The 27,908-nt window shown below is 43.3% G+C and overlaps 1 protein-coding gene across 1 annotated transcript in view; it reads left to right on the forward strand.

The window, feature by feature from the left end:
• Positions 1 to 27,908, forward strand: part of LOC140492226 (dedicator of cytokinesis protein 2-like) — a 731,998-nt gene that overhangs the window by 72,567 nt on the left and 631,523 nt on the right. The window contains exons 2-5 of the mRNA XM_072591134.1: positions 9,694 to 9,777; positions 15,419 to 15,459; positions 19,085 to 19,140; positions 21,257 to 21,353. Of these exons, the coding sequence (XP_072447235.1) occupies positions 9,694 to 9,777; positions 15,419 to 15,459; positions 19,085 to 19,140; positions 21,257 to 21,353 (278 nt within the window). The remainder of the gene's footprint in view (positions 1 to 9,693; positions 9,778 to 15,418; positions 15,460 to 19,084; positions 19,141 to 21,256; positions 21,354 to 27,908) is intronic.

Below are 27,908 nucleotides of genomic sequence, written 5' to 3' on the forward strand. Positions count from 1 at the left end.
ATTGATGTTTTGGGCAAGAGCCCTCTATCAGAAAGGACTTTTTCCTTTCTGCTGGTTTAACCTCATCACAGTGGTGTTGTATTCCATACAAAGCCTGAGTCCACAAATAGAGGGAGTTAAGTAGATATGCCTCCATGATTTAAAATTGGGAAAATGTAAATCACAATCTGCTGACAAACAGGTGGTGGGAAGAGGAAGCGATTTGTTTTAAAAATCACAATCTGTCCGTTACATTTGTGTTTACATGTCTGAAAGCTTGCTTGCCAACTTTCAGTGAAAGTCACAGCAAGGCAGAAAAGCATTTTTATTAATAAACTCTTAATACTTTCTTCTGAAATGTTCTGATGCTAAAGGTACTTTGTCCTTGCCTTTCTGGGAATTTGCTCCACTCAGCTAGTTCTGTCATTTTAATAAGAAACCTTTGCTGCTCTGTCACCCTTAATTCTTAATTCTTAATTAATTAATTAATTAATTAATTATCCCTGCTGTGTCATCTTGGGCTGCATGACCCGCATTTTCACAAGCTTTTGCACAATGCCACTGAATGCCAGCATCAAGCTTGAACATAATTTAGGGAACAGGCCCTTCAGCCCATCATGCCTGTGTTGACCATGATGCTATTCTGACCTAATCCCATCTGCTTGCACATGATCTATGTCACTCTTGTTCCTGCCCCTATATGTGCCTGTCTAAATGCCTCATAAATATTGCTATCATATCTGCTTCAACGTCTCCCCTGGCAGCATATGTTGCAGGCACCTACCACCTTCTGTGCAAATAAATTTTCCTCGTACATATCTTTTAAATGATATCCCTCTCACCTTTAAACCTACGCCCCTAGTATTTGACATTTCCACCCGGGGAAAAGCTCCGACTACTCATCCTATCCATGCCCCTCATAATTTTATACACGTCTTAGGTCACTCCTCAGCCCCGTAAGCTCTAGCAAAAACAATCCAAATTTGTCTAACCTCTCCTTACAGCCAATTCAGGCAACAGTCCTACAGAACCTTTTTTGCACTCTTACTAAAGCCTCCACATCCTTCCTGTAGTGTGGTGGCCAGAACTGCACACAATATTCCAAATGTGGATGAAGTCAAGTTTTATATAGCTGCAACATGACTTGTCAACTTTTATGCCATTTAGAGAGGTGGTGATGGTTATTACTGCTGGACTGCTAATCCACAAACTCAGCTAGTGACCTGGGGAGCTGTGTTCAAATTCCAATGGTGGAATTATGACCAACATCTTATCTTCAGACAACTTTCAGATTGTGAGTCCTTCTCTTTAGCTTTACTTTTTATGTTGTCTGTCACTATGTCCTCTCTCCCCTCTCCCCCACCCTAGAGGGACTGCCTGCTCTTTTCTGGGGCAGAAAGGATGTTGATAGTTCAGATTAAGTGACCGGAATGTGAGAATGGCAGAACGATGGTGTGTCTAACTGCCAGACTGAAAAGAGCAGACAGTGCCTCTGGGGTGATGGAGAGGGGAGAGAGGACATAGTGACAGAGAATATAACAAGTAAAGCTAAAGTGAAGGGCTCACAACCTGAAAGTTGTCTGAAGATGAGATGTTGGTCTTAATTCCACCGTCTGCTGAAGCAGAATTTGAACACAGGTCCCCAGAACATTAGCTGAGCTTGTGGATTAACAGTGCCTGCACTATACCACTGAGGTTAGTACTGGTGCAGGTATGAACAGGGTGCTAAATTGAGGGCCCCATCTACAATCTCAGACGGTGTTGCCAGTTTCCATGCCATTATTCAAAAAAGAGCAAATTGTTTTCTTTGCTGTTGTGGTTGATATTTATTTTGCACGGCCAGCTCCTTGGAATTGAATTGTTTTCACCATCACCATGGGGCGGCATGGTGGCTCAGTGGTTAGCACTGCTGCCTCACAGCACCAGGGTCCCAGGTTTGATTCCAGCCTCGGAGTTTGATTCCAGCCTGTGTGGAGTTTGCACATTCTCCCCGTGTCTGCGTCGGTTTCCTCCCACCGTCCAAAGATGTGCAGGTCAGGTGAATTGGCCAGGCTAAATTGCCTGTAGTGTTTGGTGCATTAGTCAGGGGGGAATGGGTCTGGGTGGGTTGCTCTTTGGAGGGTCAGTGTGCACTTGTTGGGCTGAAGGGCCTGTTTCCACACTGTAGGGAATCTAATCCTGTTAAGGGGGTTTTCTGTGTTTATGTTGTCTGCCACATTTCCAGTATTACAACAGTGACATTTACCCAAAAATACTGGAAAGCCACTTGGGGCCTCCTGAGATGGTGAAAGGAACTACAGAAGTACAGTCTCTTTAGTTCTCCCTTCCTTTCTAATCTCCTACCCCTCCTCCCAATTACTCCTCCTCCATCTCTCTTTTTTTTAAACCTTTCCTTTCCTTCTTTATTTCCTCCGACACCCCAACAATATTTCCAGTTTCAGACTAAAGTAACACTAATCCTTTCCAGCCACAGCAGGGACTGAAACGTTAAGAAAGGCAAATAGCTTTCGGAGGCTCCAAGTGCTCCCAAAAGTGTCCAGCGAAGGTGCACTCCTCTGGGCTGTGTAAACTGAATCCATTCTGTTAGAAATAATGTCACGACAATGCAGATGACCTTTTCGCGTTATGCAGTCTGTCACTTTCACAGACTATAACTCTCTAAGAATAGAAGCCCAGCTCCCTTGCTGTAGGGGGTAGAGTCAATGATCCAACAGGTAGCAGCTTATGACAGAGGCCAGAAGCCTAATTAACACCACCAACGCCGTGATTTAATTACTTACCCTTGGATGGATTCACATCTTGTGGACTCCCACTGTTGGCCCCCCTTTGTATTTTCCAAACATGCTGCGCTGAGGGTCAAGGGTACTGAGACAAGCAGTTCTCAGAGTGGGGATTACTTTAGCCAAACTGGCAGGCCTGGCACTGTGTGCCCGACGAGAGTTGCTGTACTCTCCAGTTTCTGGGAAATGAAATGGGCAGGCAGGAGGGCACAAGATAGGAGGACCATCTGCTCACTTCACCACAAATAAACAAAAAAAAAATGACAACCTTGATACTGTGCCATTCTGCTCCTCAGTAATACATTTTAATTTAGTGCCCATACATTTATTTTGCAAGCGGGCAGGTAATAGAATTTCTAAAGCAATGACCCATCCATCACGTCAGTATACGTCCTCTAAGGTACAAGTCAGCAGCCATTACCAGGCAATCTGGGAAATCTATTTTCATTTCTACTTTCAATAAAAATATTGTTGTGCTGCTTTCACCTGTTTTCGAATTAGCTTTTAAAATATCACTTTCGCTTTTTCCCTTCGTGTCAGAATTGTAAAATTAGTTGAAGAATCTAATGCCTGTGCAGTCTACGATCACAGGGAGAGTGTAATCTACAGCAGACATTAGACAAGGACACAGAGTAGAATACAGCTCACACAATGTTCCAACTGGTTCAGGAAAGGGAATTGATACCCCTCCTTTAACTCCCTCTCACCCAGTACAGGCACATGATTTTTAAATTCTATTTTAAGCACGCAGCTAGCAGACTTCAAATACGAAGGGGTTGTTTTCCCTGGAGAGTCGGAGGCTGAGGGGTGACCTTATAGAGGTTTATAAAATTATAAAGGGTATAGACAGGGTGACTAGCCAAGGTCTTTTCCCCAGGGAAGTGGAGTCCAATGCTAGAGGGCATAGGTTTAAAGTGAGAGAGGAAAGATTTAACAAGGGCTTAAGGAGCAACTTTTTCACGCAGAGGGTGAGGTGTTTCTGGAACGAGCTGCCAGAGGAAGTGGTGGAAGCTGATACAATGACAACATTTAAAAGGCATCTGGATAGTTATATGAATAGGAAGGGTCAAGAGGGATATGAGCTAAATGCTGAAAAATGGGACTGGACTAATTTAAGGTATCTGGTAGACATGGATGAGTTGGACCAAAAGGTCTGTTTTCGTGCTGCAGATCTCCATGACATTATAATTGTGAGAGCAGTGGTGCAGTGGTGGCAGGGTGGCACAGTGGTGAGCACTGCTGCCTAACAGCACTGGGGACCCACTTTTGAGTCCCACTTCAGGCAATTACTTGGAGTTTGCACATTCTCCCCAAGTCCCCGTAGGCTTCCTCCGAGCGCTCTGGTTCTCTAACACAGTCCAAAGCTGTGCACGTTAGGTGTTTTGACCATGCTAAACTTCCCACAGTGTCAGGGATGTGTCGGCAATAGCAGGGTAGGGAGTGTGAGTCATGGTGGAATGCTCCTCAGAGGATTGGTGTGGACTCGATGGGCTGAATGGTCTGCTTTCACAGTGTAGCAATTCTGTGAGTAAGATGTGGCTCACTAGAAATGGAAGAAGCCAACATAAGGGTTTCCCTTAAAAGGAATTCAAATATTTATCAAGCATGAGAAAAATTAAAAACACATATGCCCTCAAAGATATGCACAGATGCAGATAATGGGTTTAGAAGGCAGAAACTCTGGGATAGACAGGAAGAAATAAAGCTTCACAGTTTAAAAATTAGAATCTTTAAGGTGTTAGATTTTACACATGATGTCACAGTTGGCTAATTGTTGACTCGTTAGAAATGCAGGTTCCTTTAAGGATGGACCAGAACAGCTCCACAATTGGCTGAGAGAAAGTAATCCTCAGTGGGCTTTGTATTTAAGAGCTGGGCTTTTCCCAGCGGGGAATTGGCTTCTGAATAGGGAAAGGTGGAAACAGGTGTTTGTGCTAAACTATAGATTTACAATAAAAGCCCTTGGCAATTTCTAAAGTTCTCTTGCTGTCTAATTCAATATCTGGATGACAGTCCGTTAAACATCCACAGTAGCGACAGAATCTGTCCATACCTTTGAATCTTGGATTGCTTTCCCGACTTGCATTTTCACTGGCACGGTTTTTGGAGATATTGAGAGAACAGGGAGAGAGAGAGAGAGAAAGAGAGCAGAAGAAAGTCTTTCAGGATCTGTAAATATGAAATCACATTCTTCTCTCTGCTCTGCCTCTCAAAAGCAGCTGCTGAAATACTGTTTAAACTGTGAGCCAGAGTTAAGTGGAGATGGAAGGGATATTCTCTCTTGTGGGAGAATCTCAAACTGGGAGTCACTGTTTGACAACAAGATGTTACACATTTAAGGGAAAGGTGAAGAGAAATCTTTTCTGACAGAGCTTCACAGGATTTTGGTACTCTTCTTCAAAGGGCAGTGGAAGCAAAGTCTGATTTGTGTTTATGGCAGAGATAGGTTCACAGAGTCATAGAGCTGTACAGCACAGAAACAGTTCAAATTCAATTCGTCCATGCCAGTCAGATATCCTAAAATAATCTACTGTTGTAATTGTACCAGCCTCCACCACTTCCTCTGGCAGCTCATTCCATACACACACCACTTTCTGTGTGAAAAAGTTGTCTCTTAGGTTCCTTTTAAATTTTTCCTCCTCCCATCCTAAATGTATGCCCTCTAGTTCTGTACTCCCCCACACCAGGGAAAAGACCATGGCTATTTACCCGATCCATGCACTTAATGATTTTATAAACCTCTGTAGAGGCACCCCTCAGCCTCTTACGCTCCAGGGAAAACAGCCCCAGGTATTCAACCTCTCCCTATAGCTCAAATCCTCCAACTCCGGCAACATTCTTGCAAGTCTTTTCTAAACCCTTTCAAGTTTCACAACATCCTTCCTATATCAGGGAGATCAGAACTGAAAGCAGTACTCCAAAAGTGGCCTAACCAATGTCCTGTACAGCTGCAACATGACCTCCCAACTCCTGTACTCAATGCACTCAGCAATAAGAGAAAACATACCAAATGTCTTCTTCACTATCCTATTTACCTGTGACTCCACTTTCAAGGAACTCTGAACCTGTTCTCCAAGCTCTTTTTGTTCAGCCACACTCCCCAGGACCTTACCATTAAGTGTATCAGTCCTGCCCTGATTTGCTTTTCCAAAATGCAGTACCTTGCATTTATCTAAATTAAACTCCATCTGCCATTCCTCAATCCATAGGCCCATCTGATCAAGATCCTGTTGTACTCTGAGGTAACCTTCTTCATTGTCCACTACACCTCCATTTTTGGTGTCATTTGCGAACTTACTAACTATACCTCCTATGTTCCCATCCAAATCCTTTATAAAAATGACGAAAAGGAGTGGACCAGCACACCACTGGTCACAGGCCTCCAGTCTGAAAAACAACCCTCCACTACCATCCTCTATCTTCTACCTTTGAGCCAGTTCTGTATCCAAATCCCTGTATTCCACGTGATCTAACCTTGCTAGCCAGTCTCCCATGAGGAACCTTATCGAATGCCTTACTGAACTCCACTTAGATCACGTCCACTGCTCTGCCTCATCAAGTCTCTTTGGTGCTTCTTCAAAAAACTCAATCAAGTTCATGAGACATGATTTCCCACGCACAAAGCCATGTTGACTATTTCTAATCAGTCCTTGCCTTTCCGAATACATGTAAATGCTATCCCTCAGGATTCCCTCCAACAATTTGCCCACCACTGATGCCAGGCTCATTGGACTATAGGTCCCTGGTTTTTCTCTACCACCTTACTTAAACAGTGGCACCGTGTTAGCCGATCTCCAGTCTTCTGGCACCTCACCTGTGACTATCAATGATACAAATATCTCAGCAAGAGGCCCAGCAATCACTTCCCTAGCTTTCCATAGACCCCCAGGGTATACCTAATCAGGTCTTGGGGATTTATCTACCTTTATGTGTTTAAAACACCTAGCACCTCCTCCTCTGTAGTATGAACATTTTCCAATATGTCACTATTTATTTCCCCACTTTCTCTAGCTTCCATGTCCTTCTCCACAGTAAACACTGATACAAAATACACATTTACTATCTCTCCCATCTCCTATAGTTCCACACAAAGGTACCTTGCTGATCTTTAAGGGGCCCTATTCTCTCCCTAGTTATCCTTTTGTCCCTAATGCATTTGTAAAAGCTCTTTGGATTCTCCTGTACCCTACTTGCCAAAGCTATCTCATGTCCCCTTTTTGCCTTCCTGATTTCTTTCTTGAGTGTACTCCTACTGCCTTTATACTCTTCTAAGGATTCACTCAATCTGTCCTGTCTATACCTGACATATGCTTCCTTCTTTTTCTTAACCAAACCCTCTATTTCTCTCGTCATCTAGCATTTCCTACACCTTCCAGCCTTTCCTTTCACCCTAACAGGAACATTCTGTCTTTGGACTGGAATTCTCATCTTCGAAGGCTTCCCATTTTCCAACTGTCCCTTTACCTGCAAATATCTGTCCCCAAATAACTTTTGAAAGTTCTTGCCTCAATTCGTCAAAATTTGCCTTCCTCCAATTTAGAGCTTCAAATTTTTGATCTGGTCTTTTTCTTCATTATTTTCAAATAAATAGAATTTTGGTCACTGGTCCCAAAGTGTTCCCCCACTGACATCTCAGTCACCTGTCTTGCCTTATTTCCCAAGAGTAGGTCAAGTTTTGCACCTTCTCTAATAGGTACATCCACCTAGAATCAGAATCAGAAAGATTTCTTGTACATGCTCAACAAATTCCTTTCCATCTAAACCCTCAACACTATGGCAGTCCCAGTCTATGTTTGGAAATTTAAAATTCCCTACCATAGCCACCATATTATTCTTACAGATAACTGATATCTTCTTACAATTTGTTTCTCAATTTCCTACTGGTGACTGGGTGTTCTATAGTGCAATCCTAATAAAGTGATCATCACTTTCTTATTTCTCAGTGTGGAACTGAGAACTGGGAAGTCCCTGGATGTATTAGCAGAAATATCCTCCCTAAGTACAGCCGAAAGGTTATCCCGAATCAAAACACCGCGCCCCCTCCTCTCCTGCCCCCTTTCTATCCTTCCTATAGAATCTATACCCTGGAACATTAAGCTTCCAGTCCTGCCCATCCCTGAGCCATGTTTCTGTAATTGTTTTGATATCTCAATCCCATGTTCCCAACCATGCCCTGAGTTCATCTGCCCTTCCCTGTTAGGCCTGTTGCATTGAAATAAATGCAGTTTAAGTTATCAGTCCTACCTTGTTCTCTGTTTTGTTCTTACCTGTCCTGACTGTTTGACTTGCTCCTTTTCCTAACTGTACCAGCCTCAGACTGATCACTTTCCTTACTATCTCCCTGGGTCCCCCTCCCAGCCCACTTACTTGTTTAAATCCTCCTGAGCAGCTCTAGAAAATCTCCCCACCAATATATTAGACCCCTTCCACTTCAGGTGCAATCGATCCTCCTAATTCAGGTCACTTCTATCCCAGAAGAGATTCCAGTGATCCAAAAATATGAATCCTTCTCCCCTGCACCAGCTCCTCAGTATTCATGTGCTCTATCCTCCTACTCCTACCCTCACTAGCTCACGACACTGGGAGTAAATAGAATCCAATTTAAAGAAAAGGAGGGTTAGAAGTGTGCCAGGGAGGAGGTTGCAATGTGGAGTCATCAGATCAGCCATAATCTTACTGAACAGGCTTGAGGGGCTGAATGGCCTACTGCTGTCCCTCATTTGTATATGTGTATGTAGTTCCATTGTCTTTCCAAGCTGGCCAACTGGCAGCTGTGTCTCTCTTCTCCTGATGTGTATGTGTCACACAAAAGGTGAATTAAGGAAGGGTGCTGATGCTGTTGCCTCATTCTGACAATGTTACATAAAGGAGAAGGTGAGGATTGCAGATGCTGGAAAAGCACATCAAAGGCATGCAGCATCCCAGGAGCAGGAGAGTTGACGTTTCGGGCGTAAGCCCTTCATCAGGAATGTGGAGGGGAGAAGAGGGCTGAGAGATAAATAGGAGAGTGGGAGTGGGGCTGGGGTAAGGTAGCCGGGATGGCACTAGGTGGATGCAAGTGTGGGGGGTTAATAGTGATAGGTTGGTATGGAGGGCAGAGCGGATAGGTCGGAAGGAAGATGGACTCGGCACTGCCCTCTTGACCTGTCCTACTTGTCCGGTGCTCCAGTTTCCTTCCTCAATCCAAAGCTGTGCTGGTTATGTGGATGGCCATGTTAAATTGCCCCATAGTGTCCAGGGATGTGTCGGTTAAATGGATTAGCTATGGTAAATACATCTGGGCGGAATGCTCTTCAGAAGTTTGGTGTGGAATTGATGGGTTGAATGGTCTGCTTCCACACTGTGGGAATGTAGTAATTATAACAGTCAGATAAAATTCAATAACCCATATTTACCACTATCGGAATAATGTAGAATACAACAGAAATTGTCGCGTAGCACATAATACAGTACAAACTCAAGTAGACAGTGCTTTTTACAGCCTGTACCCTAAATTTTCATGCCTTTGATAATGAACAGTAAGAGGAGGCAGTGGCATAGTGGCAACCCCATAGGGGCTAGGAATCCAGAGTCTCACACTTTCAATTCCAACCAATGTGAAATTTGAATTCAACCTGATTTTTTAAAAAAAGAAACTGCACTAATGCCTTAGTATCGTGATATTAATTTCAGGTCCATGACTATTCATCAGAATTAAAGTCATCAGCCATTCTCCCTTACAGAAGGTCAGCATCCTTGTGAATCTGTGAATTGTGGAACATTCCATAAACAGTGGCACGAGCTGTCTTTGAGTATATGTCAGATTTCTGTCCTTGCAATCATGTGACAAAACTCTGATCATAATTGCACTGACAAAACCTTTAGGGAGTTGTGCAAAGATAAAAATGGTGGTTTTTGATCAGCTAATTTTGTTTATTTTTTACTTTGTTTCCAGCGATCTTTAACTTTGAGGCACAGAGGGATCCACAACTCTCACTATGTGTTGGGGACACAGTGCAAATCCTGGAAAAGTGTGAAGGTAAGCCAAAATTTAGACACTGGTTGAAAAGTGACTAGTAACTATGTAACAGGGGTCTCTGCATGAAAGACAGATTGAAAGCCTAAAATTGCATTAGTAATCAGAGAAATAAATATATTTTTGCGGCGATCAGGTAACATTAACATGATCATTCCAGCACTGATATTCCTTTAACGTATTCTTACTGAGACGTTTCTCTGAAATCAAAGATCCATCCCATCCTGGCAGTGTTTTTCGACAACCTCGGGGAGATGGTACAGAAGCCTGAACACACGCACCAGCTGATTTCATAACAATTTCTACCCTACTGTTGTTAGAATACTGAATAGACTCGCAAACTCTTAACATTCGCTTGTACCTGTGTTTTTGTTTTTGCCAGTTTTTACCTATTACTTACTGTCTGTGCTACTTAACTATGTGATCTGCCTGTACTGCTTGCAAGACAAAGCTTTTCACTGTGCCTCGGTACACATGATAATAGATTTAGCTCATTCAATAACTCCATTGAGACTGGTATCCTGTCACCAAGTTACACTTTATTTACACGTGGATTGTGCTTGACACTGATCCAGTTCCTGCAGAACCAGCTCTCAGAGTGAACAGAACCTCTGACACTCCTGTTTCTAGCTGTCAGTCAGGGCTCCCTGATGGGACCAGATTAACAGCCCCAATCAGGGAACTCATATCCTATGAGGCCCATCTGGCTAACCTTGTTACAATCACTGCATACTGTGAAAGTGGTGGAACCAATCCGATCGCAGCCTTCTAGAATTAGCTAAATGTCATCCTCTACTATGATCTGGCCTGTCTGGACCCACCAAAGCCTCAGTCCTGGCCCTTTGGTTTCACCCATCATCACCAGCCATGCCAGTGTTGTCAGCACCGGATCCTTCTGCATCCAAAGCCTGCTCTTATCAGCTGTGACTGGAGGTGTGCTCATAAATTTGAAAACCATTACGGAATCTTCCAGTGATGGGAGGCTGCTCAATGCATTTGCTACTTGGCCTCCTGGATGATGTTCCAACTTGTAATTACAGAGGAACCTCAATTATCTGGCATTCAATTAACCAAATTTCAGATTATCCAAATGAGATCGCAAGGTCCCGATGCTTGGCTAACTATGTTATTCAGCACTTGATTATCCAACATTCAATTGACCGAATGAAATACTCCCTGCCCGTGTCTGATAATCGAAGTTCCTCTGATACGCACTTAATATTAGAGCCCACCGCTGAGTTCAGCCTGAAGTCATGACTGGCACTGCCTTTTCCTCATCATGTAGACCTTGCAGGAGTTTGTGGTCCATTATTATTACAAATTTATGCCAGCCAAGGTGCTGGCAGAACTTCATGACTCCAAATATGATAGCCAAACATTCCTTCTCTAACTGGGCATATTTACGCACTGCATTAGCCAAGGTCCTGGATGCATATGCTAACTCATGTTCCTCTCCATTGGGCCACCTACGAATTAATGCTATGCAAATGCAGAACAGGGAGGCATCACATGTCAATGCCAGATCTCGCTTAGAATCATGGTGTGCCAACACCTTAGTGGGTGATAGCTGTTTCCTCACTTCCCTGAACGTCATGGCTTGGCTATGTGACCATTTCCAAGGCTGTCCCTTTTTTAAGAGTTGAACCGAAGGTGCCAGGATGGAGGCCAGGTTATGTATGAACTTTCCATAATAATTCACCAGCTTGAGGAAAGATCTAAGCTCCAGTACAGATGTGGGAACCAGGGTGCCTTTTGGTTGCCATCTCTTTATCTTCCAATATGTTAAAAGAAACCCCACCACCAGGGATATATTTCCCTCCCCACCCCTTTCCGCCTTCCGCAAAGACTGTTCCCTCCGTGACTACCTGGTCAGGTCCACGCCCCCCCCTACAACCCACCCTCCCATCCTGGCACCTTCCCCTGCCACTGCAGGAATTGCAAAACCTGCGCCCACACCTTCTCCCTCATCTCCATCCAAAGCCCTAAAGGAGCCTTCCACATCCATCAAAGTTTTACCTGCACATCCACCAATATCATTTATTGTATCCATTGCTCCTGGTGCGATCTCCTCTACATTGGGGAGACTGGATGCCTCCTAGCAGAGCGCTTTAGGGAGCATCTCCGGGACACCCGCACCAATCAACCACACCGCCCTGTGGCCCAAAGTTTCAACTCCCCCTCCCACTCTGCCAAGGACATGGAGGTCCTGGGCCTCCTTCACCACCGCTCCCTCACCACCAGATGCCTGGAGGAAGAACGCCTCATCTTCTGCCTTGGAACATTTCAACCCCAGGGCATCAATGTGGACTTCAACAGTTTCCTCATTTCCTCTTCCCCCACCTCACCCCAGTTCCAAACTTCCAGCTCGGCACTGTTCCCATGGCTTGTCCTACCTGCCTATCTTCTTTTCCACCTATCCACTCCACCCTCCCCCCCCCACCGCCGACCTATCACCTTCATCCCCTCCCCCACTCACCCATTGTACTCTATGCTACTTTCTCCCCACCCCCACCCTCCTCTCACTTATCTCTCCACCCTTCAGGCTCTCTGCCTGTATTCCTGATGAAGGGCTTTTGCCTGAAACGTCGATTTCGCTGCTCCTTGGATGCTGCCTAGACTGCTGTGCTCTTCCAGCACCACTAATCCAGAATCTGGTTTCCAGCATCTGCAGTCATTGTTTTTACCCACCTTAACACTGTCTTATCAACTCTATGGCCTAACTTGCTCACTTGGGATACAAAGGACCATGTCCAAGTTCTCTCAGTGTTTCTTATTAGTCTTCCAGGTTATTCACAGGCATCTGGATAAATGGAAACCTGGGATAGACCTTGTAAGATACTCTCCATTGGCTGGACCAGAACTGAAGCTATACCCTTAATCTGTAAAGGTTCCCTGGTGCAGGGTCTCAGCCTGGCTGAGGTATTATGCAAATATAAGGGGTGAAGTCCATACTGCATCTTCATAAAGTCCAGTTCTGCAATTAATGAAACAGCCACACCAGTATCGACCTCCATTAGAACTGAGTGATTATTTAACCAGATTTTTGCCTCAATTGCTTCTGATTTTGATGTTGCTGAGCATTTTGATAGTTCCAATCCAGCTGCAGGTGGACCTTCAGGGTGTGCACTCCCCTGGATACCAGCCTGTGAGTTCTCCTACTCCGTTTACATCTAATAGTGCTCTTTTGTTGTCTTGAGGCTGCATACCAGCAGCAACTAATGGCGTACAGGCCTGGGTCCTGGAGAAACTTTTAACCATTTGGCTGAGGCTTGGCTTTGTTTTGGGGTTTTGCTGTGGGCTGACCCACTTCCATTGGAATATCCTGCAACTCATATGCTCCACTTGCTGTATTTTCCAATGATAAAGCCAATTGTCAAGCCTGTTTGAAGTCCAGATGGGCTTCATCTAGCGCACACTTTTGCATGGTTACATCATTAATCCCACATATCAACTGGTCTCTCAGTATCCCATTAAGGGATAAACCAAAGTTACATGCCTTTGTCAGTAGTCTTCATCTTGTCAAAAATCTCAATATGGATTCTCCTGGTTCTTGAAGAACTTAGTAAAACCAACGGCATCTCAGAATTTGAGAAGGCTTGGGGTCGTAATATTCCTTATCGAAATCTGTCAATTCTTTAGCATCTGGTGCCTCAGGAAAAATAAGGCTCCCAAGAACTGAAAAAGCTGCAGGACCACAAGCTGTCAGCAGAATTACTTGTTGCTTTTCATCTGCCCCAATGTCATTTGCCTGGAAAAATAGAGTGCATTCTTTCCACATACTGGGTCCAAGTTTTTGATGAGAGGAGTAGACAAATCAAGCTTCCTGACTAATAGCATGATACCAGAAATGCTTAATGTAACTCAAAGACGATTGTTTCAAGTGAATTTCTTCTAGAGCGTGCTTCTCTCATGTCACCACTGAAATAACACCACAGGGGCCAGAATCCTATCACCAAGTCACCTTTTATTTACATGTGGACACTCCTTGACACTGACACAGCTCCCTCAGAGCCAGCTCTCAGAGTGAACAGGAACTTTGACACTCGTGTTTCTATCTGTCAGCCAGGGCTCCCTGATTGGACCAGGTTAACAGTCACAAACCTCTTATTGTGCGAGGTCCACCTGGCTGACCTTGTTACAATCATTACATTCTCCTTCCAGTCACTATCCAGCTCTACTTTTTCATGGTGGAAAGCTTAAGAAGAAAGCTGGAAACATTTTCAAAAAGCTAATTTATTCAGACATTTCGAATTCAGTGCTTATCGTTCCCAAGTTTAATATTAACTGTTGGGCCAAGGTTTGACTTTGTTTTGGGGTTCTGCTGTGGGCTGACCCAGAGTCCCTCCATTCAGGTTGGTGCAATTTGGTGCAATGTGCAATTTTCACATTGTTCATGAACAATTGATTTTCTACAGAGCTCAGTCAGGATGCCAATGATTAGATTTGTGGCCTTTATCAAGCAGTTTCTGTTGTTCTGCTTTGATCCTGACCAGTTTGTTGTGTTCAGGGGTTTGGATTTCCCATTTATGTTACTTCATTCCAAATAAACCTAACAGTGTAATTACAAACAATGCTTGAGAACTCAGCAGCATTTGCACAGTGAGAAAGTGTTAATGTTTTGCATCCTGTGTGATTTTTATTTGAAGCTTTTTAATCCTTTGTATAGGACAGTATCAAAGCAATAACGTGTGAACACAGATAAATACAGTTAAGCAATACAACCTGGATGAGTACATGAATAGGAAGGATTTACAGGGATATGGGCCAAGTACTGACAACTGGAACTAGATTAAATTAGGATATCTGTTTGGCATGGACGAGTTGGACCAAAGGGTTTGTCTCCATGCTGTACATCTCTATGACTCTAATTCCATCTTCATTGCATCATGCAACCAGCAACTGGGAGAACATGGGCATGCAATGGATGGTGGTACCTTTTTCATCTAGCTTTTCCTACAGACAGACAAAAGTCTCATGACTAGATAAGAGCCTTTGTGAGTCCAAAAAACCTTGAAGAATTTGAAGACCCCTGTCGCGTGAACCGTGGGATACTCATTGCACTTGCTTCAAATATCAGCTTAACATTTGCACATTTGACTCCACTTCGGACCTGCTGTGATTGGTGGCAAGGAACTAACCAGATTATTACCTCCTAGCAACTGCTACGAAGAGCGGGAGGCTCACGTTGGTGATGGGTCCAAACGGGTCACACACAAATGCTGGGATCAGAGCAACGATTCTGAGCACTTCTTCTCTCAGAAATCTGTCTCGTCTGTGGCACATAGCCAGACCACCTGGCAATACGTTTCCTTTTCTCCCCCAAAGAACAAATGCACTCACTCCTGTATAATTTAGTGCTTGAGCCTCATAGTGTGTTATATAGTGGAAAGTAATTAATAAATAGAAGTACACAGATGCCTTTAAGGGGAACCGAGATAAGTAGATGGTGCAGAAAGGAAGTATATGGTACTCTGATGAGGTTTGATGAAGTAGGGGGTGGGGAGGTGTTTAGAGTGAAGCACAAACTATAATCTGTGGGCTGAATGGCCTTTTCCTGTTCTACGAAGGTCTGTAGAATTTTGCCTTATTGGGAATCTCAACTAAATATGGCCCTCAATTATATCTATATTTCTCTTCCCCTCAGGCTGGTACAGAGGGTGCCTGATGAAAAACAAGTCACAGCGGGTAAGTCAATGTTTGATGTAAGCTATGGCTGCTTGCTTGTATTCATTGCCTCATCTCAAATCCAACTGAAATGTTTTCATGTGTTAACGTTCTGAAACACATTCATCTTGACATGCTACATTTTATCTTAAACATTTATAAAGTAACTGCTGTGATGAAAATTCATATTATAGTATAATCATTTGGAAGCTAATGTTCTAACATAGAAGAACAATTACGTTTGATTTTTGTTTCTGTATTGTGTATATTAAGGGGACAATAAGCTTTTAGCTTTGAGTGATTAGATTCCCTACAGTTTGGAAACAGGCCATTTGGCTCAACCAGTCCACTCCGATCTTCCAAAGCATATCTTACCCAGTCCCATTCCCCTCTGACTAATGCACTTGACACTATGGCCAATATAGCATGGTCAATTATCCTGACCTGTACATCTTTGAACTGTGCGAGGAAACCAGAGCAACCAGAGGAAACCAATGCAGGCATAGGGACAATGTGCAAACTCCACACAGACAGTCGTCCAAGTTGGAATCAAATCCGGGTCCCCGGTGCTGTGAGACTGTAGTGCCAACCACTCAGCCACCATGCCACCTTCTGTTGGGGTGTCTGACATTTTGTCGATCTGCATATAAATAAGATCTTTAATATCATTGAGCTTTATAGATCAATGTGTTAGGAACAAGAGTACTTACGATTAAAAAAAGAAGCATAGTGACAGTATCACAACGGGTAAGGCAACATTTGCAGGTTCATTCAGAGCAGCATTGCCATAGTCTCACCAGACAACAAGGCTGCTTTCTCATCTGATAGACGGCTGGTGGTGGTTTCACCTGACCGTCGCCAGACTTCAGTCAAGGGAAGAGGGAAGAATCCTTCATGGTAACCTTTGCTCAAGGAGGAATTGAACCTACCCATGCTATCAACATCACTTTGTATCATAAACCAGCCATCCAGCCAACTGAGCTAAACCAACCCTATGGTAGATATTGATGCCATTAATTACCATCTCCAATAAGGAAGGGCTGGGGAACTACCTTGGATGAATGCTCTAGAAGCAGAGAATAGCTAAATGCTGAGAGTATGAAAACTGCTGGTATTTGCTCGAGAAATGCTCAGATGTTAGTAAGAAGGAAGTTCCAGAAACCAATTACACTATGCCAACTGGACAAGGAAATTTAAATTGGAGACAGTGTTTGATTATCAGTAAAGTAGTTGTTAGCATAAAAAGGTTGAATCATTACTTTCAATTTTTGTAATGAGACTATTTCAAATAGTTTTTATTGAGTGTAAAATAGCTTTTTATTTCTTTTGTGATTTTTTTTGCTAAATCTATGTTGGAAGCTTATTGTGAATATGAACAGTGGTTGACCACCATAAAATAATATCAACAATAAAACTTGTGATCCATCTAATCTGGTCTCACTCTGGGATCCAAATGTCCTCTATTGCTATCAGCTGGGATCATAACAAATGGATTAATGACTATAACAAAGTATAACTGTCTGTTCATATGTGTGTGTGTGTGTGCGCATGTGCGTACATGTGTGTCAAATGTACGTGTGCATGTGTGTGTACGTGTATGTGTGCATGTACTTATTCGTGTGTGTATTTATGCATGTGCATGTGTTTGTGTGTTCATGTGAGTGTACATGTGTCTGTCCATGTGTTTGTGTGTGTTCGTGTGTGTTGATGTGTGTGCATATGAATGTGTGTGTGCGTGCATGTGTGCGTCAGAGTTTTTTTCTGAAGCCTTGCTGGAACTTTCTGATGTGAAGTTGCGATACGGCAAAATGATTGCCACAACCCCCTGAGTTGTTTCGGCTAACTAAAATTCAGTTGCCGTAATCCTTTGAATAAAGGGACAACAAAAAAAAAACATTTTGATGTAGGAATGCAGGACTTTACTGGGGCTTTTTAAAAGGGAGTGATTTACCCCAAATGATTGCTATGTTGATTAGACCAATGAAAATTCAGCTGCCATAATCTCCCTGATGTAAAAGAATTTTCTTTGTGTCAATCTCTCCGCATGACATTTAGCTATCACTGTCCAGTATTTGAACATTGCCAAGTGTAGAAATGAATTAAGGGCCCAATATTTTAACAGTTTTGAAATTAATCAAGTGCAGGGAAAGGAGTACATCATTTACCAATTGCCACTATAACTTTTGTACAAATGAACCAACAGGCTGGCTAGTGCACAAAAATGGGGCAGAGGGAGGTTTGGATCTCAGTGTGTTAACTGTCCATTGTTTGTAAATCTGATAATTCCATTCCCTCAGGTATGTACAGTGAATAAAATTGAATTGGGTCCTGTAGCTCCCTTCATCGCATCCCTCCACCCATTGACATCTTCATTAATCACATGGACACGTCAAACTTCGAATCAAAAACTTTATGACTCAATCTCTGCAGTGCCTCTCCTACTGTGTGACTGTAGGTCAATTTGAGGTCAAGGATTCCAAATCCTAATTCAAAGGACACTCAACTCACCATCAGTTCTGGGTGCCGTTTCCATGGTTTCCCCATGAATGGGCAAATTTGTCACAACAGGTGGAATAACAGGTGTCCAGGGTGAAGAATGGTTGGTCGAGATTACAAGACTCGGAACTAATGAATGAGAAAGAACCTTCAATGAACAAAAATTAACATTTTTCTTATTTGTTGACATAGGCCAATTATAAACTGTATCACATATGACCCACACTCAAAATGTCCTTCCCCTTAAGGCAAAAAAAACATTGCCAGTTAACAGAGTTAACACCCTGATCTTCCTAATTAACATTACTAAAACATCTAATGTGCTAATGTTCCTTTAAATATGAAGCAACGACCACTATACCCTGTAATGGCTAAACTGTGCCAGAGCTATTGACTAAATCCGCTGTATTATTCTGACAGCTCCTGTGAGCACTGCAGTGATGTTAATGATGGTGCCCTTACTTTAATAGTGTCAGATACTTAGAACTACTGCACTGGGATGAGATAATAGGATTGTCTTTACTTTAGTCCTATTGACCCCTCTCTTCCACATTCAAGGCAAGGTGACCTTTGTTGCCAATTTATATCCCATAGTCCCCTCTCCTTGTCGGACAATTCTACATCGAGCAAAATATCATACTGTTGAAAAATGGTGCTTTCAGAACTTCCTAAACAACCAATCGGAGGGGGTCGAGAGTGTGTTGCTGGAAAAGCACAGCAGGTCAGGCAGCATCTGAGGAGCAGGAGAATCGACATTTCGAGCATAAGCCCTTCATTCCTGATAAAGGGCTTTTGCCCGAAACGCCGATTCTCCTGCTCCTCAGATGCTGCCTGACCTGCTGTGCTTTTCCAGTACCACGCTCTCAACTCTGATCTCCAGCATCTGCAGTCCTCACTTTCTCCCGATCAGTGTGAGTCTTCTTGTTTTTTTTCTGAAGGTGTCAGTAATAATTGGTAACCAGAGCAATCCCATTCCTTACCTGCAGTTATTTCAAAAATCTATTTCTTGTCAGGTCCACCTGAACAGTTTGTGCTATTTTAAGTCCTGTATCAAGTGCTCTGATGATTTTGTTGACAGAAAAAAAAAACTTGGACTCAGTTTTGAAATCTGTGGTGACAGTTGCTGATTAAGACTTTATTTCCCTTGCAGGGTGTGTTTCCAGCAGCGTTTGTTCATATTAAAGAGGCTGCCATCGAGAGGCGAGGGTATGAAGTAAAAATGAAGCCTATTAATGTCACTCTTTAGCAAAACTTTTGTTTTAAACTGTCTCTTTTGCTGTGAATGCCAACACAGCACACTGTCAATACTGCTGCAGCTGCACTGTGCATACACAACATCGTATCATGCTAACTTGCTTTTGGGTTGCAATCGCTTATGCTTGGGAGTGCTGCCCATATATTATCGGGGTACTGTCCGCCCCTCAGTAGCGTGGTTAGAGTGCATTCAGCTCTTCACTGAGAATCACGCTGTGGAATGAAGGTGTGAATGTAGCCAAGACTGTTGTGCTGAAAATATTCGTTGTTAACACTAACAGTTCCCACTTGAATTGAGTTTTGACAGCTCCATCCAATTTACTTTCATAATTGGACTGTTCAGCACTAGACAAGAAGTGTGCTTATAATAGCAATAAACGTATGCATAGTTCAGCAGTTTCTTTAATTGCAAGACAACTAACGCTATCTGGAATGCCAACTTTGACCTTTTTAGTGTCAGTCCCAGCTCCACACTAGAGCTCATTTGGCTGTCAGAAAACTCAGGCTCAAGTCTTAGTGGGGGAGTTGCTTAGGATGTAAACACCCACTTGTCCTCTTGTAGCTGAGCTAAGGTTTGTCAAAAAGAAAATAAGGTCATGTTGTGGACAATCAATTAAGTGAAAGACCAAGCCAAGCAGCAGGAATACTGCCAAGGTGAAACAGACTGCAGGAAATTGACATGGTGAGACCTCAAGGACATGTTGTGCTGGGTCATGTGCTGGGACAATATTTGATGGAAAGGAGGAGCAAGTTGGAAATACTAGTAAAAGGGTCCCAGGACTGGCCGATGATTAAACACAGAGTACATAAAGGAGAAGATGAATGTGCTGAGGACAGGTTTAACAGGAGTCTACGTGATGGTAACTTGTTTAGAAATGCATCAGGACAGACTTTGCCAAAGGCTTTTGCAGATGTCAATGGAAGAAGAAATGAGAAGAGTCAATGAAGTGTAGGCCATCGATTTGAGAACCGTGGGCAGTTCACAGACGGTTTCTGTATGTTGAGTGCTAAATCTCCTTCATGCTCAATCACTTTAAAACAGAATCCGTGTCAAACGTTATTAGCAGTTTAAAACTAGCTAGGCAAGCTGCTAGATTTCTTGAAGAAACCTGACAGATTACAATAGAAGATAAGGTACTGGAGGCAATGATGAGACATTGTGGCTCCACATACCTTTCAAGTTACCTTTCCAGTCAAGTAGCCTTCCTTCTGAAGATCTGAAGGAACATTATACTGAATCATTCTGAAGAAGAACAGGAAATAACACCACCAACACAATAAATGACATCAACACTGAAAATTACATCACCAAACCAAGGAAACCTAAACACATAACTAGAAAGCGGGCCAGAACAGCAGTGCTTCACCAGAGGCTCACAGATGATGTTACCTTGTATGGGTGACAAAATGTCTGAAAATGAATTTTTCAGCTCAGCGAGCAAACTTACATCTAATAATCATACTAGACTGGAAACATAATTGTTTCGCTCTCTCCTGATGCTGCCAGACCTGCTGAGTTTCTGGTAGCATTTTCTGTGTCGGTTTCAGATATCCACAATTCTTAGTGTTTTGCCTTCATTCAAGATATCTCATGAATGGTCATTACCTTAGACCTTTGAGTTTGCAATTCCCAGCCTTCACAGTCTCCTACTTTATTGCTGCATTGACTTGGCCTTTCAAAAATGAAGTGATAAACTTTCAATGGCAGGAGGCATTTTGATGAATTTGGAAACCATTGCTCTAAATTGAAAGAAGAAAAACTGCAGGCATTTAGGTGAAAATGAGGAAGAAAGGGGTACAAGCACAGGAGGAGAGGGAGACAGGAGCAATGATGTTCATGTGATACTGACTAATTCGGCTGAAGGGCCAACCTCTGTTCAATACATTCTGTGCACTGTGCATGGCAAAAAAAAAGAATCCTCTGTGCTTTAGCCAGCTGATTACTTCAGGTAATTTCGTGTATTGGTTTTGCAAACTGAAAGCTGACACAAAAGATCGTGTAAGGTGCAGTGTAGAGTTGCACAATACCCGCCCCTGTCTACTCACCAAATTGTGTGTTTCCTTTCAGAAATAGGGAGAGCATCTTCTCCGGGGAAATGCCTTTGGTCCAAGAGGTCACCACCACACTGAGAGAATGGGGCATCATCTGGAGGCAGCTTTACACGGTAAGGAGCGAGCGTAGGTGATCATGCGCTTTCCTACATGCATGCATGCTACCTAGTTCTGTCGCACCACCTCTCCCTTTTCCCTCTCCACTGTTGCTAAACTATCAGATTTGTGACAATACCGTGCTTTGAAGAGGTGTGTTTTGTCCTGGTTTCTTTTTGAGAGAGATTGGGCGACAGGTGCCAAGCTGTTGGTGAGAAGATTAACAACTTGTGAAGCCTTGGGTGCTTCTTTTCAAAAAGCTGGAACAATAGAAGCAGCCTGAATGGGCGTGGTTGAGCTCCCACTGAATTAGGGATTTTAGCTTTTGCTTTCAGCATTTGCTATTGGAGTCTTGATGAAGTGAAAGCCTTTTTTTTCTCAATCTCAATTACAGCCAATAGTTGGGGGATCTCTGCCCACTACAGGAGTTGCATGTGAGACAAGCTGCTTTTTACATTTGCCATTTTACCATGGTTGTGTTTATGGGACATTACTATTCTGCAGCAGTTAATTTGTAATAGTTACTGTATCAATTATTCTGTTACATTTTCCAATGGAATTAAGTTATTTCAATTCCTGCTTTCTATAGCGAATGAATGAAGTATGTTTTGTTTTAAATCTGTTAGTTTGACCAGTCGAATCTAGAATGAAACAACTTAAGTTTATCTTTAAAATAATAAAACGTTGGGGTCTACAGTGTCTTCTAAACATTTTGAGGGGATTTGAACTGGTCCCTTACAGACTGTTTAGATTACTTACAGTGTGGAAACAGGCCCTTCGGCCCAACAAGTCCACACCGACCCGAAGAGTAACCCACCCAAACCCATTCCCCTACATCTAACACTACAGGCAACTTAGTATGGCCAATTCACGTAACCTGCACATCTTTGGACTGTGGGGGGAAACCGGAGCACTAGGAGGAAACCCACGCAGACACAAGGAGAATGCGCAAACTCCACACAGCCAGTTGGCCGAGGCAGGAATTGAACGCAGGTCTCTGGCGCTGTGAGGCAGTAGTGCTAACCACTGTGCCACCATTTATTTTAAGTTAAGCAAGAACAGAAATTTCCACAAGTACTAGGAAGACAATATCATTGATTTCCAGCAATGTTCCAAGATCTGTTTCTGAGCAATCAGTTCCATTCGTCTCCTTGGCAACCAGCTGAGGCCAAATGGGATTGGTGCCACCTACTGTTATAACTGATCTTCAGATGAGCTTCTCATCACCTAAGATGAATAAAACAATTTTTAAAAAAACAAATTTTTTAATTCACTCTGGGGATGTGGGTGTCTCAGGTTAAGCCAGAAATTATTGCCCATCCCTAATTACCCAGAGGACACTGGGTCTTAGCCTAGTCTTTCAGCAGCCTGTGGTGGTCTCTCATCTCAGTGTGGTATTCTCTCAGCTCAGTGTGGCGATCTCTCCACTCGGTGTGGTGGTCTCTCAGCTTGGTGTGGTGGTCTCTCAGCTCAGTGTGGTGGTCTCTTAGCTTGGTGTGGTGGTCTCTCAGCTTGGTGTGGTGGTCTCTCAGCTCTTTGTGGTGGTCTCTCAGTTTGGTGTGGTGGTCTCTCAGCCCAGTGTGGTGGTCTCTCAGCTCAGTGTGGTGTTCTCTCAGCTCGGTGTGGTGGTCTCTCAGCTCGGTGTCTGTGTGAGTTTCCTTCGGGTGCTCTGGTTTCCTCCCACAATCCAAAGATGTGCAGGTCAGGTGAATTAGGCATGCTAAATTGCCAAGTCAGGTGTAAATGTAGGGTAGGGGAATGAGTCTTGGTGGATTACTCTTTGGAGGGTTGCTGTGGACTTGAAGGGCCTGCTTCCATGCTGTAGGGAATCTAATCTCCATACCGAATCATGCAGACCAGCATTGTTCCAAGTTTGATTCCTGAGGTAAAAGGAGTGAATGAGCTAGTTGGGTCAGCTGCAGATAGCTTCAGAACTCTTGGCAATAGTTTAAGAGGAGATTTGATAGAGCCTGGAGTGAACACAGTTGGAGAAACTTCCCACTGGCAGGAGGATCATAGACTAGAGTGGACACAGGGTGGTTCAAGCGTGCAATGAACTTCCTGAGGAAGCGATGGATGCGTGTACAATTACAATGTTTAAAAGACATTTAGATGTATACATGAATAGAAAATGTTTGAAGGTATATAGGCCAGGAGCAGGTAGGTTGGACTAGTTTAGTTTGGGATTGTGTTCAGCATGGACTGGGGGTCTGTTTCCATGCTGAATGACACTGCGAGGAAGCTCATTCCCATGCAGTGCACAGTTAGGGCTGGCACAGTGGCTCAGTGGTTAGCACTGCTGCCTCACAGCGCCAGGGACCTGGGTTTGATTCCAGTCTTGGGTGACTGGAGGACTGGTGGGGCTTGCACATTCTCCTTGTGTCTGCATGAGTTCCCTCCGGGTATTCCAGTTCCCGTCCAAAGGTGTGCAGTTTACGTGGATTGGCCATGCTAAATTGCCCATAGTGTTCGGGGATGTGTAGGTTAGGTGGATTAGCCATGGGAAATACAGCATTACATGGATAGGGTAAGGGGATGGGATACTGTTCAGACGGTCAGTATGGACTGAATGGGCCAAATGGCCTGCCTGTACAATGTGGGTAATCTATGGAGGATCTGCAATACACTCCCCCTCACAGAACAAAACTTTTGGCTGTAACTAGGTACATGACAAGAATAAATCAAATCAAATCGAAATGAGCTCTTAGGGTCTGGTGGCAAAGTGGTAGTGCCCATACCTCTTGGACAGAAGGTCCAGATGTGTTCCAAGCATGTTCTTTTTTTTTAAATTACAAGAGAGTTATGGATGGTGTCAACTCCTTCAAATTAACAAATACAATTAATCAGCCCCTTTAAAAGAAAAAGGGTGAATCCTGTTGCTCACAATATGGAGACAGACTTTGTTCAGTTTCAAACAACAATCTGCAGACTGGTTTTATTTTTGAGCTTTGTTCTTCTGGATTTTATGTCTTGAGTTTTCTTATTTGAATGCTAAAAATCATCACAAAGATGTTGCCCTTGCTTTTCTTTATTCACTGATGGGATGTGGGCACAGTTGGCTGGGCCAGCATTTATTGCCCGTCACTAGTTGCCCCGGAGAGGGTGGTGGTGAGCTGCCTTCTTGAACCGCTGCAGTCCATGTGTTGTATGTTGACCCATGATGCCATTAGGGAGGGAATTCCAGGATTTTGACTCAGCAACAGTGAAAAAATGGTGATGTATCTCCAAGGCATCATGGTGAGTGGTTTGGAGTGGAACTCGCAGGTGGTAGCATTCCCATGTATCTTTATCCTTCTAGATTGAAGTAGTCACGGGCTTAGAAGGTGCTGTCAAATGATCATTGGTGAATTTCTGCAGTGCATCTTGTTGATGGTACACACTGCTGCTACTGAGTATCAATGGTAGGTACCTGTGAATGAGGTGCCAGTCAAGTGGGCTGTTTTGTCCTGGATGGTGTAAAGCTTCTTGAGTGTTGTTGGAGCTGCACCCATCCAGGCAAGTGGGGAGTATTCCATCGCACTCATGACTTGTCCCTAGTAGATGGTGGACAGACTTTGGGGAATTAGGAGGTGAATATTCCCAGCCTCTGATCTGCTGTTGTAGCTGCAGTGTTTATGTGGTGAGTGCATTTACATTTCTTGGTCATTTGTAACCCCAGTTTGTCAACCAATTGTTGGTGATATCAACTAACTGATAGTTGATCAGTGATGGTCACACTATTGAGTATCAAGGTGTTGTGGTTTAGATTGTCTCTAAATGACTTGAAAGTCATGTTTGTTTTTTTAGGGAATTCTAAAGTGGCAGCTCCTCTGTCTCTTGAGTGTTGGCTTGTTGAGAGCATTCTGTTCACTTCATCCATAAATCCATTGCTTGGACTTTTGATTCAAAGCCACTGACCCTGCAGCCTTTCCACTAGAGGTGCTGCCGTCAAAAAGACCCTATCTTCTTTGGGATCTTCTGAGACTGTGTGGTCAAACCCCATTCTTGGAGGTCAGCCATAAGAACATCTGTCTCTTCGTTCACACCACAGACCATAGCATGTAAGCTGTTGTCCTGAACTCACTCTTTCAGCAGCTCACCTCACTGAATGTTGAAACTCTTCCTCAATAACCAAGATTGTCAGAGTGAGCAAAAAGAATGTGTTTATGGTGGGGGTTGACCAGGTTGCAGTTTGTACCCAGTGAATCCAACTAGGAATGTCTCCAAAGAAGCTGTTTAATACCAGTATGGTGAGCAAGGATGAGGAGAACCGGCACTCTCTATATGACTCACTGACTCTGGTAGAGATTGAGCAACTTGGGAGGGGATAGGTGCTAGATATTATTGGTATCTTAGTGTTGGTGGTCTCTGTGGAGCAAAGAGTGCCAATGAGCAGCTAATTTTCTTTTCTCCTTCTATGCAGACCTCCAAGCTCCATGCACTGCAGTGGCTCCTAGAATCAGAGGTCAATGCCAATCACCATACACAGACCTGTAGAGGAAGCTGCCTGGCTCCACAGTTTAGAGAAAACGTTGCCTGTGAGACTTTATGGAGGTCACCGGCACTTATTTAGACAGTCTTCCCAAGCAGCAGGGGGCACTGTCCACATTTAGGTGTGGGTAGATGTCCTTATGTGTCTATTTTAAGTGGACAAAGTTAAAAATCACACAACATCAGGGTACAGTCCGACAGGTTTATTTGGAGGTGCAAGCTTTCAGAGATCTGCTCCTTCATGGAAGGTTGCCCTTCATGTTCCTCCCACTTCATCTTCCACCTTCCCTCTTGACTTCCTGAGCCTCACATCTCCTTTAGCCCACTCCTGCAGTAAATTCAACCCGGTGTATGTAAAACATACATAAGTGCCTCAATGTCTGTGTTTTATTTCCTGCTGTCAATCAACTCTGTGGGTGTTCTACATTGAGCAAGCAGGAAAAGGAGGTGATGTAAGTAGTCATAAGAACATGGCTGGGGACAGGTTTGTATCTTATTCCTGGACATCAGGAAATCAGCTGCGCTTCGCCATTAGCCTGATGAAGAAGGCCATCAGCACGTGGGATGCTTCTGGGGGAAGGAGCTAGTGAGAAAGACAGTATGTCTCAGAAACTGGGGGAAGGCTTGTAGAGCGGATGCTGTGGTGTCCAGCAGGAGATCATGTTCAGGCTCCTTCCCCTACAATGGCAAGTGTTTCCCTCACTACAAGGTGTCTCTACACCCTTACTGACCAGCTCACGCTGGGGAAAATACCATATTACAGCTTTTCTGCCAAAACAAAAATTAAGCTCTCATGATATAATCAGATATCACTTACCTTCATTAATGTACAGCATCCCATACGCTTCCAGCTGGCCCGTTAGCCACCAGTTGGCAATGAGCCATTAAAATGGTGCCATTATGGATGGTAGGCAGGATGAGTTTCAAAACAATCTCCAAGCCCATTCCACTCACCTTCAAAACACTGGTCGTAGGGATTGGGGTGTGAGTGAGACCACCTCAAATAGATTGCGAATGATGAGGTGCTTGAACAAAATTCAACAAAATTTGAGCCTATTAAGAGGACAAGAGAGGGATTGAGTTAAATATTGACTTTTGTTTCATTTCTGCCTCCGTAGAAATCAAGAGTGAATTAATTTTGAGTTGCCTTAGCATTTGACAATTGCAGAAGTCCAGAACTCTGTGGGTATGAAATGGTTTTGTAAGTTTTATGCAGAGATTCTCACTCAGGATTGCTTTAGTTTATTGATTCTGCATTGAATTGTGAATATTTAAAGACTTTGCCTCAGGCTGTGAAAGATATCTGACAGTGTGTGCTACATAGTCCAGGTAAATCCTTATACTTGAAACAATGATGTTAAATCCTTTTCCATAAATGATAATTAATGTCAATTTAATTGATAATTTGAACTTTGAGGCTTATACTTTTTTGTTAACTAATGTGAGGCAAATATGAAAGATCTTTGGAACGAGTTTGCAGATTAGCTGTGATCTCATTGAATGATGGAATAGACTCAAGGGGATAAATGACAAATTTTTATTGCTATCTTCTCATGACCCACAGAGATTGCCTGTCCTACACTTTGACTGAAGCATTTATACAAATCAAATGACTGCAAATCTTCTGGAATGTCAAATATGTGATATTATGCTTTATTATTTATCGTCACTAATTCTTAATTTTCAAAATACAGTGTTCCATGGTTTTATTAATAGGTCATTAATGAAAATTAGAAACAATTCTTCCCTTGTAGAGAGAGTAGTGAGTGCTATTCAGGGACAGGTTTGTCATGTGGTTCATGGACATCAGGAACTGAGTTGAAGTTATCCATTAGCCTAATTAGCCATTAATTTCCTCTAGGCTGCTTGTCATTTTTTTTTGCATAAACTTTCTTTTAACAACTTTTTTCTGATTTGAGGTCCAAATTTTCAGTGAATGACATTGGCCATATTTGCTCACCACATACCTCTAAGGTGTAGGTTTGCTCGCTGAGCTGTAGGTTTGATATCCAGACATGTCATTACCTGGCTAGGTAACATCATCAGTGGTGACCTCCAAGTGAAGCGAAGCTGTTGTCTCCTGCTTTCTATTTATATGTTTG

Source organism: Chiloscyllium punctatum, chromosome 20, assembly GCF_047496795.1.
Source record: "Chiloscyllium punctatum isolate Juve2018m chromosome 20, sChiPun1.3, whole genome shotgun sequence".
Taxonomy (NCBI): Eukaryota; Metazoa; Chordata; class Chondrichthyes; order Orectolobiformes; family Hemiscylliidae; genus Chiloscyllium; species Chiloscyllium punctatum.